The sequence below is a fragment of the Rhipicephalus sanguineus genome, unplaced genomic scaffold (assembly GCF_013339695.2).
Source record: "Rhipicephalus sanguineus isolate Rsan-2018 unplaced genomic scaffold, BIME_Rsan_1.4 Seq1063, whole genome shotgun sequence".
NCBI classification, from domain to species: Eukaryota; Metazoa; Arthropoda; class Arachnida; order Ixodida; family Ixodidae; genus Rhipicephalus; species Rhipicephalus sanguineus.
The window spans coordinates 214,678-232,500 of NW_023614257.1; the positions used below are offsets into that span (position 1 = coordinate 214,678).

The 17,823-nt window shown below is 50.3% G+C and overlaps 1 protein-coding gene across 1 annotated transcript in view; it reads left to right on the forward strand.

Annotated features, from left to right (window-relative positions):
- LOC125756498 (uncharacterized) overlaps window positions 1–17,823 on the forward strand; it is a 103,507-nt gene that overhangs the window by 57,608 nt on the left and 28,076 nt on the right. The window contains exon 3 of the mRNA XM_049411344.1: window positions 15,987–16,278. Within this exon, the coding sequence (XP_049267301.1) occupies window positions 15,987–16,278 (292 nt within the window). The remainder of the gene's footprint in view (window positions 1–15,986; window positions 16,279–17,823) is intronic.

Sequence of the window (17,823 nt, forward strand, 5' to 3'; positions counted from 1 at the left end):
TGGAGTCAATCCAGGGCGTCGTCTGTCCGTGGGAGAGGGTACACGTCCTTCTTCGTGATTTTGTTCAGGCGACGATCATCGACGCAGAAACGTAGGATTCCATCCTTCATCTTGACTAACACCACGGGGGACGCCCACGGGCTCTTTGACGGCTGTATGATATGGTCGCGTCGCATTTCGTCGACTTCTTTTTTAATGACCTCGCGTTCTTTCGTCGAAACTCTCCACAGGCTCTGACGGAGTGGACGGGCCTAGTCTCTGGTTATAATGCGGTGTTTGGCAGTCGGGGTTTGTGGATTTCGGAATGATGACCAGAAGCAGCCATTGTATTGTTGCAGCCGGACTTTGATCCGTTCTTGCCTGTGCGGGGGAAGGCTCTGCTTGACGTCAGAAGCGGGTTCAGAAACTTTTGTCTTCAGAGTAGGTTCGGTAAAGTTTGTGAGGGCGAAAGAGTTGCTGGCTTTCACAATTTCTTTGATAAAGGCGACTTAAGTGCCTATGTTACCGTGCTTGTAGTCGTTGCTGAAATTTGCGAGAATCATTTCTGCTTTCTCTCTAAGAAGCTCGGCTATTCCTCTTGCAACGCAAATGTGGCGACTGACCAACAGGTGCTGGTCGTATTTGATGACTCCTTGTAAATCTGGTGGTTTCTTCGTTGCCGACAGAAATGATGACGCCAGAGAGAGGCGGAGCAGTGACCTGCTCGTTTAGCACATTCAAAGCGTGGTTCTCTGGCGTCGTGTGGGGCAGCAGCGCTTTTTCTGAGGTTAGTGTTATTGACTCAAGTCTCAGGTGATGACGGCACCGCGGTGATTTGGATGTCCAACCCAAGTATTACATCCTTCGAGGAATATTGTAGGAGCTAAAAAGTTGTTTCACCCGGCCCCCATCTCTTGAAGGAGCACTGATTTTTGGGCTAGTTGGTTTTCCATCACCGATACTTAAGCGCGCACAGTCAAGGACAAAGGGATGTGACGACAACACAAGCGCTTACTTCCAACTGACATTTATTCACGAAAATGCATAATATGAACTCTTTTTTTTTCATGACGTCACAAAATCGTACTGCTGATATTACGTGAACGTGCCGAGGAACTGTGTTTCTTTCGACGACGAGCTAATGGACGGTGCGCTTACGCGTGACTGACCCACCTTTGCAATCAAATCCGCCTCTATTATCTCCCTCACATCTTGGCTTCTTTTTCTAGCTACCACTCTACACATATCTCTTGAACCCGTAGAAATTTGGGGAATGGCTTACCGAGAATTATTGTGCGGTCGAAATTCTTTCAGGAATGGTACGGTAGGCCCAGTTACGAGGGAAATGGCGAAGTATTGTCACGGAGGCGAGAGTATAGAATAAAGAAATATATTCACAAATTAGAGAGAGAGAGGTAGAAGCAGCTGCAGCCAAGATGGCGGAAGAGCAACAACACGAGTGCTATTGCGTTCGTCGTCTTCCATCGTCTCTGGTGCATTCTCGTTCCCGAGGGCGTATAACAGTATTAAGAGAACTGCACGGCTGAGTGTCTCATCATCAACGACCCAATGCTCGTAGAACATTGCGACGTCGTTGTATTCCACGTTCGCGACATGGACATCGCGAACCTTCACTCCAAGGGCTCAAGTTGGCAGAGATGGGTCTTCTTTTTGACAAAATCGCCACCGAACCCTTTGACTAATTTAAATGCCATGTCAGGGATGTTTCACTGGACCATGACATACAGGACAGACTCTGACGTTTGCATACTATACAGAAGGGTCGTATCTTTTGACAACAGCGTTACCCGTTCAAACAAAGACCTGAGAGCCGTTTGCATGTCAACAAGAAAACAGCTGTGTGGATGGTCAGCAACTTCTTCACCCTTGTTAGACGGGAAAGCTTAGTCGCTGAAATAAGCGGATACATGGACGTCGATGGTTTCGGAGAGTTTGGTGACCACGAGCGCCCCAAATCATGACTTGACTCTTGTTACGTTAACTTCAACCTTACAGGGGAGCGCGTCGGCGAAATTTTGAAGAGCATACGCATGCGCGCTATGCTCAGCCAATCAATTATCTGTGAAAAGCGTTCGTAAGAAAGGAAAAATGAAAAAAAGAGCGGATGGCGCTCCGGAAAATGAATCCGCCTATAGCCCAGCCGAGGACACTTCCACTTGACTGCACGTAGCGCGCATGCTCGTGACCATTTTTCCTATGTGCTTCGTTGTATGGAGCTGTTTATTTAAAGATTACTTAAAGAAATGTTCAAGTAAACAGAACAGCAGACAGTGTTCGCAGTTCAGCGTGCTTTGTGCGCTTGCGCATCGTCGGCAGAACTCGTTAACTTTCGAGAATATTACACGCTACTATATCCCGCGCTCACCCTTCACGCGATACTGTTCAAAATTACAATGGTGTGCATATACGAAATCATGCATCGCCATTTCGCGTTGTGCGCTGCAGCACACGCTGGTTGCGTAATACTAAATGAATCGTCAGTATGTGTGACGCCTATAGGTGTCGTGGATGCAGATTCCCGCTTGATGACGTCATAGATTCAGCAGCTCAGCGTGCGTTCGTAACTTTTGACACGAGTAGAGCGTGACAGCTGAACCGGTGGAACTCGGCTGTCCTGAAATACAGGCTGCTTGTTGATTCCGCAAAAAGTTCAGACGTTCGAGAGGGACAAGTTACAGCACGACCGTTCATCGATTGCTATTGAAGGTAAGCCTCAAACTTTCGAGCACACCCATGATTTACAGTGCATTGCGGATTAGTATCTCAGGAGTAGTTAAGCGTTGCTTCATGGCTTGGTTGTCTTGTATTAGTTGTGTAGTGCCCTGTTTTTTTTTAGAGATGCGTTACTATGATTCACAAAAGCCATGATAAGTGTATCGGTCGATAGAAAAAAACTGTTCGAGAAACGCGGTAACAGAATGTCTACCGCCAAGAGTGGGCCAATCATAATACAATGACGTATGCGGATAAAGATTCCGTGCAATGTAAAATCAAATGGCTGCGTGTCTGCATCTTTTTTTCCTATTTCACCTTAGCTAGGCGCTGCGTTCGCACCGTCATTCCTAGCAATTAAGGGTCGGCCGGGCATTCTTATTACGCCCAAGAAGCAGCGCGCTTATGAAGAACTGGGACGACAGCATAGACTGTGATGCACCCTTCAGATCTGCTGGTTACCCGCCATCCCATAGCGGAATGGTGTCGAGTTTTTGTAATCTGCTACAGGCGACGTAAATCGGCACGGACAGACTTCACATAGATATTTATTGTGCTATAATACCACGAGGTCCCTTTTGGAAGCCATTACGTAAGGGATTAGGTTACAGAGAGCTGAAGGGAAAAACGATGTGGAGAGCTGGTCCAAAGTTCTCAAGCCGCGCTGCCTTATGAATATGTGAGATAGCGGCCTGGGAACTTTTGACCGTCCCTGTATATACGTTAATCTGCATGGCACGCCGTAACCTTAGTGAAAAGCTTATGCGACGACAATTTTACCTTGCAATCTACTTGCGCGTGTTGGCGCACTGAACTGTGGTTTTAGAGGACACTGCGTAATCATCGCGGCAGCGCGCGGTGCCTTAGTTCGTCCCTGTTAATAATTCCCGGGGTTTTACATGCCTAAACCACGCTGTGATTATACAGTACGCTGTAATGGACGGCTCCGGAAACTAGTTCTTTTACGTGCGCCTAAATATAAGTACACGTACAGCGCTGAGCACTGCTAGGGTGAACACGCGAGCGCGTGGCCGACGGCACTATCAGCGCCGCGTAACAGCCATCGTTGTAAACATTGCACATGCGCACCATGTGCTTTGCGATACACTCTTCCACCGCGCACTGCGTCATACATATACTTGTCGGGGATACGCTTGCGTGGCGCGGTGGAAAGAGTATTTCGTAGAACGCATGATGCGCTGCGCAATGTTCCACCGATGACCGTTACCGGCGCCGACAGAGCCGTCGGCCACGCGCTCGCGTGTTCACCCTAAGAATGCTCACCGCTGTACCTACACGGCGGCTGAGGTCCTCCACGTTGTGTGGCCGATAAATTTTTTAAGTGCCCCAAGAGACTGCATACAGAGCCCGATTTTTTACTTTCCGTGTTAACTTTTTTTACTGTATCGGTTTTACACATTTATGGAGTGTTTACGGCATAGGGCGATATTTTTCAGACGGTGACATTCACACGTGTGCTTTTACCAATTTTTCACACTGTAGCTGCGTTTCCCTGGATAACATTGTTAGATATGTTGTCGCTCTACCTGGTTATATCGGAATTGTCGGAACACATCACAATGTTTTTTTTTAAATTATTCCGCTCAGATTGGTTCAAGTACCAAAAAACAACCTCAAACGTATTCGAGCATCAGCATTATGCTGGAATCTACAGTGATTAATTAACGTAGAGCCAGACTCTTATCCGCTGATGATTTTCGACTACCAGCTACTGTGCTCGCCGCTATCATTGTGCTGCGATTGTTACCTTCTTTAGTGAGCAAAAATTCAATATTTGTTTGGCTCATTGCCTGCTGTACTTTTCATTGACACAATAACCGGACAATTGTGTCCCCATTTTTCGTCCCCTGGTCCAGGTCTGGTTCCTGTCTCATCAGAGGCATGGCATCGCCGCCAGTGCAGAACACAGAAATTAGTATCTTAACTCCAGACTACATGGCTCTGCTTCACAGCATGTGCACCATCACGAAGCCGAGTCTTAACGATGTCACCGCCATCTTCAAGGAATTCCGTCGTTCTTTGGATGCGAGAAAGCCCAAACCTTCCCCAAAACCATCCAAGTCGTCGCCGAGTTCCAAGAAACGTGGTCGCAAGTCTGGTATGCAGTGCCTACCTTCGTTATTCGCAATTTGTTGCGTTATCGGACCGATATCAGGAAAAACGAAAAACAGGGCGTGTATACATATTGCAAAGCAACTTCAAGAAATATGCGTGACCGATTTTCTCCTGACTTGCGTGTTCTGTTTCAATGGCACGGCTGATTGGTCTAGTTGGTACTTGTTCATTTTGACAGGATAAGGCGTGCACACGAACACGGACACTAGTACAAACTAGCCCGACTAGCCTTGTTACTGCGATATATTTTGATTACATCGGGCCATTTCATGTATGCTAACCACTTCTACGTCACTAATTCAAGTTCGTCCAGCACCTTTCTTGTTTGCGTCTTTCTACTAGCGTCCGTGTTTGTGTGCGCCTTGTCCTGTCAGTATTGTTTCAAGTAAAAATATTACGTTTGACCACGCTAGTAAACGTAAGCCGAATACCACATCACGAATCCAAGACAATCATGATCATCTTTATTGGGATTATTAACTTAGTCTTTACAGTACAAAGAACTTTACAAAGAGCCTTACAAAAAGCCTTTATTGTACAAAGAGACTTAGTATTCTGGACGTCTGCTGCTTAATAAAATCAAGCGCTGACGAGTGAACACTTCTACTGAACGCTAGCGTTGGGGACGTTGGGCGCGAAATTTAGCGGATGCTTGCTGAGATGTTATAAAGGAAACATGACAAATGTCGATGAACGGGCATACTGGTAGTATGGCAAATTATGCCGCCACGCTGCTGATCTAAGACACCGGAAACTTTATTACAGCCAATAATGCTTTGCTTCTTTTGGGGACATTGCACTATCCGGCCAGTGATTAGTCTGGCCTCATTCTTGTCGCATCCATTAAAACGATAAATCTGTCGGCTAAGGAAATGCGAGCTATATTTGTTCTACGAACAGATATTCGTTTGTCTCTGGTGCCACCCTCCCGAATTGTCGTCTCTGCGGTCAATTCCGCATGGACTGCGTACTATGTATACCTGGCATAATGACTTGGCTTTAGTGCAGATCTGCTGAATGTGAGGTCGCGGGTATAATTCCCGCCAACGACGGCGGCCTTCCGATAGGGGTGAAAAGTAAGAACACCAATGTAAAGGTAAAAAATTCCAGATGGAAAAAAAAATAATCCAGAGTTCCCAATTACGGCCTGCCTAGTAATCATATCCTGCATATAAGATCGTTGGACCTCAGAATTTAACTTTAATGCTCCGCCGCTAGCAAAATAGGCAATTCTACCGAAATGTATGCAATGGCTGAAATACTGCTGAATACGATAACCTACCTGCATGTGGTAAGGAGTGTTTTTCAGTTTTTTTTCTTTCTGCTATGTTCATTCACCGCCATGACGCCTTCTTTATCGCTAGTATCTCTCATTCGGAGTGTGTGTGACAAAAAATCTAGAAAAAAAACTCAAATTTGGTTTCTGCATAAACGTTATGTTGCATGTTTGCCATTTTTGTGGGATGGCCATTTGTACCCATATATCGCGCACAGTAGTAGGAGGCATAAATATATTCAGCGACTAGCTCTGGCGCACGCGCTGCATGGATAAGCGATGTAGAAGTGGCGTGAGTTTGTTGCGTTAGTTCGTAACCTTCGCTAGCGGCAGCACGTGAGGCTAAGTATCTAAGTATAGGCTGTTCATACGTACTCGGCAAGTTTGTGAGCGCTGCGATCTAGCCGCGTAACGGACCATGACACGCGGTTTCTGTCTTTTATATTGCCAGCCGTCTCAAGTACGTAGAAGAAAATAATTGTCCTATCAGGACAAGGTTACGAGTAGCCGAGTGACTGCTTGTAAAAAGCGTCAGCGGATGGTCGATGGAAGTTTTGACGTTAACTTTGTGTATGAATTTAGTTAATTGTACTTCACTGATTGCATAATTTGCCGAAATTTGAAAAATTAAGATGGTCTCAAGTTAGTGAAGATCCTCTATCAAACGGCTGGATCATGCCAAAGCAACCCCTGCTCCCCATTCATCGACAACAAAATCGCCGAAGAAGATCCAGAAGCTACAGTGGAAGGGCTGCAGATGCCACGGAACATCAGCTGCGCTTTGTATACAGGGACCGGGTGTCGGCTACGAGCCGCAGTTACATGGAATAAGATGGTCACTGGTATATCAATAGAAAAAACGCCAGGCCTGCGCTGAAACCGCAGCACAGTCACAGCGAAAGCTGGAAGAGCGGCGTTTCTAGAGCCCGTTGTAAGCTCTCCTGGGGCTACAATGCAAGTACACTAGAAAGGTACCCACTACGCCATAAATCACAATTTTTGTGAAGTTGGGAAGCACCTACTAAGCCATTATTCGTCATTCTGCGGAGAAGCGAGGCACCGCAGCTGCACGTCTGTAAGGAATTATGTGCACTTTGTTGACGCGATGACTGATGACGATGAAGAACTATGGCTCGGACCTTTGTAATGGGTTGGAAGTTTTAAACGGCCCAGCAGTTATGTAATTTGCATTGGGTGACGTCCGGTCGCTATTTCCCTCTCCCGTCATGCTGTATAACATACGTTGACGTGAGAGAGAGACGGAGGGGGGGGGCGAAGAACTTTACTGAGACCCCGAGGAAATGGATCATGCGCTTATTGGCTTCCTTGGCAACCAATACAAGTGCACTTGCGAGGAACCCACTACGCTATAAATCATTGTAATTTTACTGAGACCACGAGGAAATATATTGTCACGTGGTCGTGACGTCGACGAAGACAACAGTCAGCACGTCCGAGATGAAACTGTTTATTTGGCCGAACTTGTGGCCGAGAAACTGAGAACTAGAACTACAGCAATACACGCTGTACAATGATAGCGGCGAACAGGGCGTCGTCCGTCGATCAACTGACAAGCGGTGAGGCGCGTCGGCATTTAAACGTGTGCCGTCGAATATTCCAGCGTTATCGCTGGCTGTCGCGCAAATTCTAGAATGAGCTCGAGTGTGCGCGTCTTGCGCGCAATCTTAACAAAACGATCTACAATGATCGGGAAGCTTCTCGAACAATGAGGCGCGGTTCGCGCTGAGCGTTGCTGACAGTCTTTGTGGGTGAAAACCGAATAAAGCAAAAGTGATAATAGGAAACGCCCGTGGCAATGCCCCCCTCTGAAAAAGCATCGTCTCGATGCTGAAAACAGAACAGGCCAATGCATGCAACAATAAATAACAAGAATAAAGCAACAAAGTACAATAAACAATAAACACAAGCAAGAAAGTACAATAATAAAGCAAAATGACAGTCCTCAGATTCGCTAACGCGCGTAAGGTTTAAGGCGCACGACGGGACGACTTCAGGTCGTGCACGGCGCCGCTGAGAGTTCGTAACGCCGTCAGGGACAACCTCGTAGTCGAGTGCGCCCAGCGCCGAAGTACCTGTACGGTCCGAAGTATCGGCGAAGAAGCTTCTCGCTCAGTCCGCGTCGTCGTATTGGCGTCCAGACCCAGACACGGTCGCCGGGCTGGTACTCGATGAGGCGTCGTCGAAGATTGTAGCGACGGCTGTCGGTGTGTTGCTGGGTTTTGATGCGCAGGCGGGCCAGCTGTCGTGCTTCTTCGGCGCGCTGTAGGTAGGTGGTCACGTCGATATTTTCCTCGTCGGTCACGTTTGGTAACATGGCGTCGAGCGTTGTTGCCGGGCTCCGTCCATAGACCAACTTGTATGGAGTCATCTGAGTCGTTTCTTGTACGGCCGTGTTGTACGCGAAGGTCACATATGGGAGGATGGCGTCCCACGTCTTGTGTTCGACGTCGACGTACATAGCCAGCATGTCGGCGATGGTCTTATTGAGACGCTCGGTCAGGCCGTTGGTCTGTGGGTGGTACGCGGTGGTCCGGCGGTGGCTTGTGTGGCTGTATTCCAAGATCGCTTGAGTTAGGACAGCCGTAAACGCCGTACCTCTGTCGGTGATGAGAACCTCTGGGGCGCCATGACGCAAGACGATGTGCTCCACGAAGAACTTGGCTACCTCGGCGGCACTGCCTTTGGGCAAGGCCTTTGTCTCGGCGTAGCGGGTGAGGTAGTCAGTTGCCACGACGATCCACTTGTTTCCGGTATTGGACGTCGGGAACGGCCCCAGTAAGTCCATCCCGATTTGCTGGAACGGCCGCCGTGGTGGCTCGATAGGCTGCAGAAGTCCGGCTGGCCTAGTGGGCGGTGTCTTGCGTCGCTGACAGTCCCGGCAGGTCTTTACGTAACGGGTGACGTCGGCGGAAAGGCGCGGCCAGTAGTACTTCTCCTGTATTCTTGCTAGCGTGCGAGAAACACCCAGGTGTCCAGACGTCGGGTCGTCGTGCAGAGCCTGGAGGACCTCTGGCCGCAATGTCGAGGGTACCACGAGAAGGCAATCGGCTCGAAGCGGTGAGAAGTTCTTCTTTAGGAGAACACCATTGCGCAAGAAAAACGACGTCAGTCCGCGCGTGAATACCTTCGGAACAACGGTGGTCCTGCCCTCGAGGTATTCCACAAGGCCCCTGAGTTCTGGGTCCGCTCGCTGTCGTTCGGCGAAGTCGTCGGCACTTATGGTTCCTAAGAAGCAGTCGTCCTCCTTGTCGTCCTGCGGCGGTGGGTCGACGGGGGCGCGAGACAGGCAGTCAGCGTCGGAATGTTTTCTTCCGGACTTGTAAACGACGGTAATGTCGAATTCTTGAAGTCGTAGGCTCCACCGTGCGAGCCGACCTGAAGGGTCCTTCAAGTTAGCTAGCCAACACAATGCGTGGTGGTCGCTCACAACTTTGAAGGGCCTGCCGTAGAGGTAGGGGCGAAACTTGGATGTAGCCCAGATGATCGCTAGGCACTCCTTTTCCGTTGTGGAATAGTTCGTTTCTGCCTTTGATAGCGACCGGCTAGCATAACTGATGACCCTTTCCTGCCCGGCAGTCTTCTGCACAAGGACGGCGCCGAGTCCTACGCTGCTTGCGTCGGTGTGGATTTCTGTATCGGCGTATTCATCGAAATGCGCTAGTATCGGAGGCATCTGAAGGCGTCGTTTCAGTTCTTCAAATGCTTCGATTTGCGCCGTTTCCCACTTGAATTGCACGTCGGTCTTCGTAAGGTGAGTTAGCGGCTCGGCGATTCGTGAAAATTCCTTGACGAAGCGCCTGTAGTAGGCGCACAAGCCTAGAAAACGGCGCACGGCTTTGGTGTCGGTGGGTGGCGGGAAGCCAGCGATGGCAGCTGTTTTCCGCGGGTCTGGGCGAACACCATCCCTGCTGATAACGTGACCCAAAAACAAGAGCTCCTCGTACGCGAAGCGGCACTTTTCAGGCTTCAAGGTGAGGCCGGAGGTCTTGATTGCTTCAAGTACGGCTTCAAGGCGCCGGAGGTGTTCGTCGAAGCTTGAGGCAAACACAACGACGTCGTCCAAGTATACGAGGCACGTCTGCCACTTCAAGCCAGCCAGCACTGTGTCCATAACTCGTTGGAATGTCGCAGGTGCCGAACAAAGACCGAAGGGCATGACCTTGAACTCGAAGAGGCCGTCTGGTGTTATAAAGGCCGTCTTTTCTCGGTCTCTCTCGTCGACTTCGATTTGCCAGTAGCCGGTCTTGAGGTCCATCGACGAAAAGTACTTCGCGTTGTGGAGTCGATCCAGGGCGTCGTCTATCCGTGGAAGAGGGTACACGTCCTTCTTCGTGATTTTGTTCAGGCGACGATAATCGACGCAGAAACGTAGGGTTCCATCCTTCTTCCTCACTAACACTACGGGAGACGCCCACGGACTCTTGGACGGCTGGATGATGTCGTCGCGTAGCATTTCGTCGACTTGCTTCTTAACGGCGTCCCTTTCTCGCGTCGAAACCCGGTAGGGACTCTGACGGAGTGGTCGAGCATTTTCTTCCGTTATGATACGGTGTTTAGCAAGGGGCGTTTGCCGGACCCGTGATGACGACGAGAAACAGTCCTTGTATTTCTTCAGAAGGCATCGGAGCTGCTGTTGTTGGCGGGCGGGAAGGCTTGGGTTTACGTCGAAGGATGGCTCAGGCATTGCGGTTGTCGTTGTAGCTTCGTCAGAATCTGAAAAGGCAAACGCATCGCTGACAGCCAAGATTTCTTCGATGTACGCAATCGTCGTGCCCCTGCTCAGGTGTCTGTATTCTTGGCTGAAATTCGTTAGCATCACGCTTCCTTTCCCTTCATACAGCCGAGCAATGCCTCTTGCGACGCAAATGTCACGGTCTAGCAGCAAACGCTGATCGCTCTCGATGACACCTTCGATGCATTCAGCCGTTTCGGTGCCGACGGGAATTATGATGCTGGATCTAGGTGGAATGGTGACTTGATCCTCGAGCACGTTCAGGGCATATTGGCATGGGTTCGTATCCGGCGGTGTCGCTTTCTCCGACGATAGGGTTATCGACTTGGTTCTTAAGTCGATGACGGCGCCGTGGTCACTTAGGAAGTCCATTCCAAGTATCACATCCCTGGAGCAGTTTTGTAGGATTACTAAGCTCGCAGGATAAGTCCGGTTGTTGATGGTGACTCTCGCCGTGCAGACACCAATCGGCGTTATGAGATGGCCTCCAGCGGTCCGGATCTCGGGGCCTTCCCAAGCAGTCCTAACTTTCTTCAACTTTGCTGCGAACGGCCCACTGATGACGGAATAGTCGGCTCCAGTATCGACGAGAGCGGTGACGTTGTGGCCGTCGATCTGAACGTCGAGGTCGCTAGTCCGCCGTCTTGCGTTGCGGTTACGTCGCGGCGTCGGGTCACGGCTACGTCGGTTTGTTCCGCTGCTTCCGCGTTGCGTCGTTAGGTCTACTTCGGTCCGCGAGGGTTCGTCGTCAGGGGTCTGTCTGGTTCGCGTCGTGTTCTGAAGGTCTCGTCGCGTTGTCGTCGGCGGCGGCCGCGGAGGATCTTCGGCATTTCGTCGTACAGCAACCGCACCTCCATCGGTTGCTGCCCTTAGTTTCCCGGATACGGGCTAGGCGACCGGCCCCGGCTTGGGCCAGTGTTCTGCCGGCGGTGCGGTGACATGTAGCGGCCCGGCGACGGCGAGCGGGAAGGTCGTCGTTCTTGCCACTGTGTTCCGGTGAGGTAGTCGTCGATGTCGCGAGGCCGTTCGCCTGGCTGCGGGCGCGGCGCGTTGACGGCGAATCCTCGTAGCCCCATCTGTCGGTACTGACAGCGGCGGTACGTGTGGCCGGCCTCCCCGCAGTGGTAGCAGAGCGGGCGGTTGTCAGGGGCGCGCCAGACGTCGGTCTTCCTCGGCGTGTATCGCTGGCCGGCTGGCGGGCGGTATGATGTCGGTGGTGGCGGCGGTGGTGCCTGGCGGCGGAACTGCTGGGGTGGCGCGGCGTCTTGACGTGGGCGAGGAGGGGGGGCGTTGCGTCGGGCTGCAGCAGCATAGCTCATGGCTTGCAGCTGCGGCGGTGTCGGCTGAGGAACACCCAGTGACTGTGTGATTTCCTCGCGTACAACGTCAGCAATCGACGTAACTTCCGGCTGTGCAAACGGCGCAAGCTTTCGCAGCTCCTCTCGCACGATGGCTCGGATCGTTTCGCGGAAGTCGTCGGAGCCGAGGCCATGAACAGCTGCGCTGTCTTGAAATGCGCGGCGATTGTACTGCCGGGTGCGCATCTCGAGCGTCTTCTCGATGGTCGTTGCTTCCGAAACGAATTCTTGAACTGTCGATGGGGGGTTCCGCATCAGCCCGGCGAAGAGCTCCTGTTTGACTCCTCGCATAAGAAAGCGGACCTTCTTGTCCTCGGGCATGACAGGGTCTGCATGACGGAACAGCCTTGTCATCTCTTCCGTGAAGAGCGCCACGTTTTCGTTCGGCATCTGCACGCGGGTCTCGAGCAGAGCCTCAGCACGCTCTTTCCTGACGACGCTCGTGAATGTCGCAAGGAACCTGGTGCGAAAGATATCCCACGTTGTCAGGCTTCGCTCTTGGTTCTCGAACCAGGTCCGAGCGGCGTCTTCCAAAGCGAAATAGACATGCCGTAGCTTGTCTTCGCTGGTCCAGGCATTAAAAACGGCGACTCGGTCGTAGGCTTCGAGCCAGCTTTCCGGGTCTTCGAACGACGATCCGCGGAAGGTTGGCGGCTCCTTGGGCGTCCGGAGAAGGATCGGTGCGGGCGGCACAGCGTCTGTCATCGTCGCTGTGGTCGAGGTCAGGATCTTTGTTTGCCGGGTCTTTTCAGGTAGAGGCCCGTGCTCTGGCGGTAGACCTTGTTGCCTGCGGCTTGCTCGACGATCCGGGTTTTCTTTGCCGTCGTCCTCCTCGCGGCTTGGGCTTGGGTCAGCGCTTCGCGGGGGCGTCCGGATCATGGAAGAAGCAGCACCTCCACCAGATGTCACGTGGTCGTGACGTCGACGAAGACAACAGTCAGCACGTCCGAGATGAAACTGTTTATTTGGCCGAACTTGTGGCCGAGAAACTGAGAACTAGAACTACAGCAATACACGCTGTACAATGATAGCGGCGAACAGGGCGTCGTCCGTCGATCAACTGACAAGCGGTGAAGCGCGTCGGCATTTAAACATGTGCCGTCGAATATTCCAGCGTTATCGCTGGCTGTCGCGCAAATTCTAGAATGAGCTCGAGTGTGCGCGTCTTGCGCGCAATCTTAACAAAACGATCTACAATGATCGGGAAGCTTCTCGAACAATGAGGCGCGGTTCGCGCTGAGCGTTGCTGACAGTCTTTGTGGGCGAAAACCGAATAAAGCAAAAGTGATAATAGGAAACGCCCGTGGCAATATCATGCGCTTATGGGCTTCCTTGGTAACCAATACAAGTGCACTTGCGAGGAACCCACTACGCTATAAATCATTGTAATTTTTGAGAAGTAGGACAGCAGGCACTGTGCCATTTTTCGTCATTCTACGGAGAGCCGTGGTACCTGCTAAACACATGTAAGGCATTATGCGCACTTTGTTGATGCTGTGCCTGATGACGACGAAGAATTATGGCAGATCCCTTTGTAATGGGTTGGAAGCATTCAGCAACCTACTCGTTGCGCAATTCGCATTGTGTGACTCTTGGTTACAGAATTCGCGTTGTGCGACGCTTGGTGGTTATTTTACTCTTCTACCACGCTACATTGCATATGCTAATGTGGTTCCTTCCCGACATGAAGCCTGTATAGGACCTTTTTGCAAAGCAGATTCAAGCACCGGCATGGCTCAGAGGTTGAATACTGGGCTCCCACGCAGAGGGCCCAGGTTCGAACCTCGTTCCATCCTGGAATTTTTTTCTTATTTCAAGCGATACTGGTTACGGACACCGGCAGCGGCGGCGACGGCGGACAACTACGGCGCCAGAAACTGCCGGTGAAATGATCTCATAACAGCTTTCGCTGTAAAATAAGTCCGGCATGGTCACACAATCCTTTCCTTCTGCGAAGGATTATAGAACTCGAATTACTTAGTTTAGCGTGCAGACGAAATAGACGAAAAAAATTTTTTCCCAGCACTGACGGCTAGTTGAATGGCTAATGTAGGTTGTTTTTGCCTTTTGTACATTTTCCTTTTATCTGTTCGTTATTCTAGCTGAATGACAATCTAGACTGCCTTTGTCGGATGTACACTACTCCTCACAGGTAAGGAGGGTTGGGGTTTGTAAGCGTGTCGACGCGGGTTCAATTTCCGATCATTTCTGGCGGGGGGGGGGGGGGCGAAATGCAAAAAGACACCCCGTGTACTTAGACGTAGGCGCACTTTAAGGAACCGTAGTTGGTGAAAATTAATTCGTAATTCCACAATACGGCGAGCGTCATCCTCATATTGTGGGTGGCCATGCAAAAAGGGATTACATTATTAGTAATGCCACTGCATTATTTATGCAACCGTCTTCTCAGCGGACTGCCATATGCGGACTCATCATGTGTGGCGCACTTTGTAACGAATGGTGCTGGATTCGGCAGTCTAGTCATATAATATTAACAGTAAGCCGAAGCAAATTCGTCTTTCATGTCACATACAAAATAGAAAACAAACAGTTGCATCCAGCCAGAATGTATTCACTTCTTTGCTAGTATACGTGTGTTAGGTGTCGTTTGTCACCATGGCGGGCGCGGAACTCGTGATGATCTAAAAGAAAGCCGAAAGGAGGTGCGGAAAGACTTAATAATCCCTTTTATGCACAGATAGAAGCAAGACTTGCTATCTGCGGAGAGTATACCTCTAAATTGGTCTGCAGCAGTGCCGTTTCCGCGTCAGGGATAAAAAAAATATGCTCAGCTTGGTCGCTGTTAAAACAAGTATCTCGAGCGACAGTCGGCTTCGCTTGCCTTAGTAAAGCATGAGACTACTGGTTTGCTGGAATTTACTTCATTGCACGTCTTCGTTTAGGCAATGACAAGAAGCCTACACTCTTCACCCACCACGATGATCTGTTGGTTAATGGGGATTGCTGATCCGAAAGTCGCGGGATCGAATCCCGGCAGTGGCGGCCGCATTTCGATGAAGGCAAAATGCTAGGGGCCCGCGTACTGAGATTTATGGGCATGTTGAAGCGCACATGATAGTCAACATTTCCAGAGCCCTCCACTACGGGGTCCCTATAATCGTACCGGGATATTGGGACGTAAAACCCCAATATTATTGCCATGTTTAGACACCGCGCAAGACACTACACGTGGAGTGTACACAGCGTGACAAGTGAGCCAATGTGTAGCACTCCAAGACATCAAAAACGCTGCTAGGCGCCGCCGGCGCTCTAGTATTGAACGCGCCGTGAACCTATATGTTGGCAGCGCCTCTGGCGGTGGTGGAACGAAAGACTTACTTTGAGCCGCTCTTTGTTTTCGCAAACGCGTCGCACTAGTGATTCAATGAAGTTATTTCGCTGGTGTTGACCTTGGTTCAGCTTCAAGGTTAGGTTCATGCGGGGATGTGTTTCTCCCCTAACAGAATACGTTAAAGGGCTATAGTTGGTGCTTGTGCATAGTCAATTTTAGGGCAACAAAACGACACAAGAAAAACGACAGGACACGACACTGCGCTGTTGTCTTTCATGTCTCCTTTTAGTGCGCTAAAGGTTACTACAGTGTTTTCTGGGTTAGCACCGGGAGGAGTACAGCGATCACTTCAAATGGTTGTAGCGGAGGCTCCATTGACACGCAACAGCTAGCTATTTAGCTGGAGCACTTTGTACCTTGTATCCCAAGTCTTGACTGCTGCTTGTTCAACGCTTCCAGCTTCGCGTGCCAGTGCTGCGAGCGACGATGCCGGCGGCGACGACTGCGGAAAAGCACACACTGCTGTGGGCTTCGAACGTTCCTGCACGTGGGAGCCGGACGAGAAGCGCTGTTGGATCATGTCCGACGTGGAGCTGTGGAACCGCATTCTCGCCCACGACTGCATCGAACTTCGAGAGTTCACGTGGTGCGAGCTCGCGCTAATGGGCTACCAGTGGCCCGAAAAGAAACTGGGAGACCAAGACATTCTTCGCGCTTCCCTACTCATCCACGTGCTGCTTCGACAACACAGGTATTTCCACGCTGTTCATATGCCTTTCAATTCAGCACTTCACTTCACGCACTTCTGCGACAGATATGCCAGATCCGAAAAGTACGTGTCGTGCGACCCCAGGCGTCGCTACTTGTGCTATTTATCGGCCACGCTATGTAAGACGAAGGAAAACCATCATTCAAGCACTGCGTCGATGGGTGACCAAAGAAGCGGAAATGTGCGGTCCCGGTTTTCTTCATTGGGTTAATCTCGATGGTTCATTAAAGTCTGTCTCAGTGATATGGTCACGTCTCTCCAGAAACCTTAAATGGGGTTTGCTGCCCGTGTGTTCTCTTCAATTTTAGTGGACCGGTGGCGAGTAGTGTGATTTGCTCAATTTTTGGGGCACACACGTTGTAGCCCGTGGACAACTTCGACATTTTTAGTGGACCAGTTTCGAGTAGTGGGGCTTGGTCCATTTATGTTGCACATACGCGCTAAGAGGTCTTGCGTAAACATGACAGGTGAGCTTTGGTTTCACTTAGCTAAATAAAGCTTCGCTGTTAAATTCTACAATTTGCCGCTGTGAATGTGATTTGCCAGTCGAGCTGTGGCATCCGCTGATCCGATGCAACAATGCAACGTAGCCTTGGACAGTTGAGCAATGCACTGCGTAAGATCATCTACAGAGAGACAATTAAATGAACTGTAATGCAATGGTTCACGCTTCTATCGGGAGTCCTCTCCAATTACTGTTCGCGGCCTTCACAAGGCGTTTAAACACAATAGCGTTAAATAGCTCTTTTTCGCAGAAATTGCGGCGCCGACGTCGGCATCACCATCGGTGTCGGTGTCGGCGACGTTGGTTGTGAGCGAAAAATCAGCGTTGTCCATGAGCGAAAAAAATAAAATAAAAGGAATAATAAAAATCTGCGGTCCGAGTGAGAATCGAAACCAAGCCTTCTGTCGGGCAAGCAGGCGTTCTACCACAGGGCCAAGCAATAGTTTTTTTCTTTAATTCATGGAAAGATGACCTGCTATTAGATTATGTGACCAATTATGTAGAGCCAAGCCAATGCGTGAAACTAATGCGCAAAAAGACACTATATGAATCTCCTGTAGTGGAAGGAGCCTCGTTACGGCATGTAATATTGTGTGGCAGAAGCGTGGAATCACGCCATGCGTCAAAGCATTTTAATTCTGCAATGTGTAGGTGTGTTAATGGACCACCTATTACAAATCGCTCCGACGTATTTAATCGTCATCTTGAGGAAAAGCATCAACAAAGTGAGCAGCTCCGTAGGTTCGCGCCTTCCCTTACGGACGCGAATGGGGTGCTTCGCCGATTCGCAAAAGGAAGGATTATGGCGTGGTGGGCACTTAGCAACTTTACTTGCAGTAGGCATTCTGGGATACTTTGAAACGGCCAATGTTACGCGCACAGACGTTCGTTTCGTTGCGGCACGGCTGAGGCATCCACCGAGAATTGAAGCCTGGCTAGCGATTGAGAACGCGATCCGCACGAGGACCTGATTAGACTGTCGCTTCCTATGCATGATGGCGAAGCTCAAACGCCCTCCAATT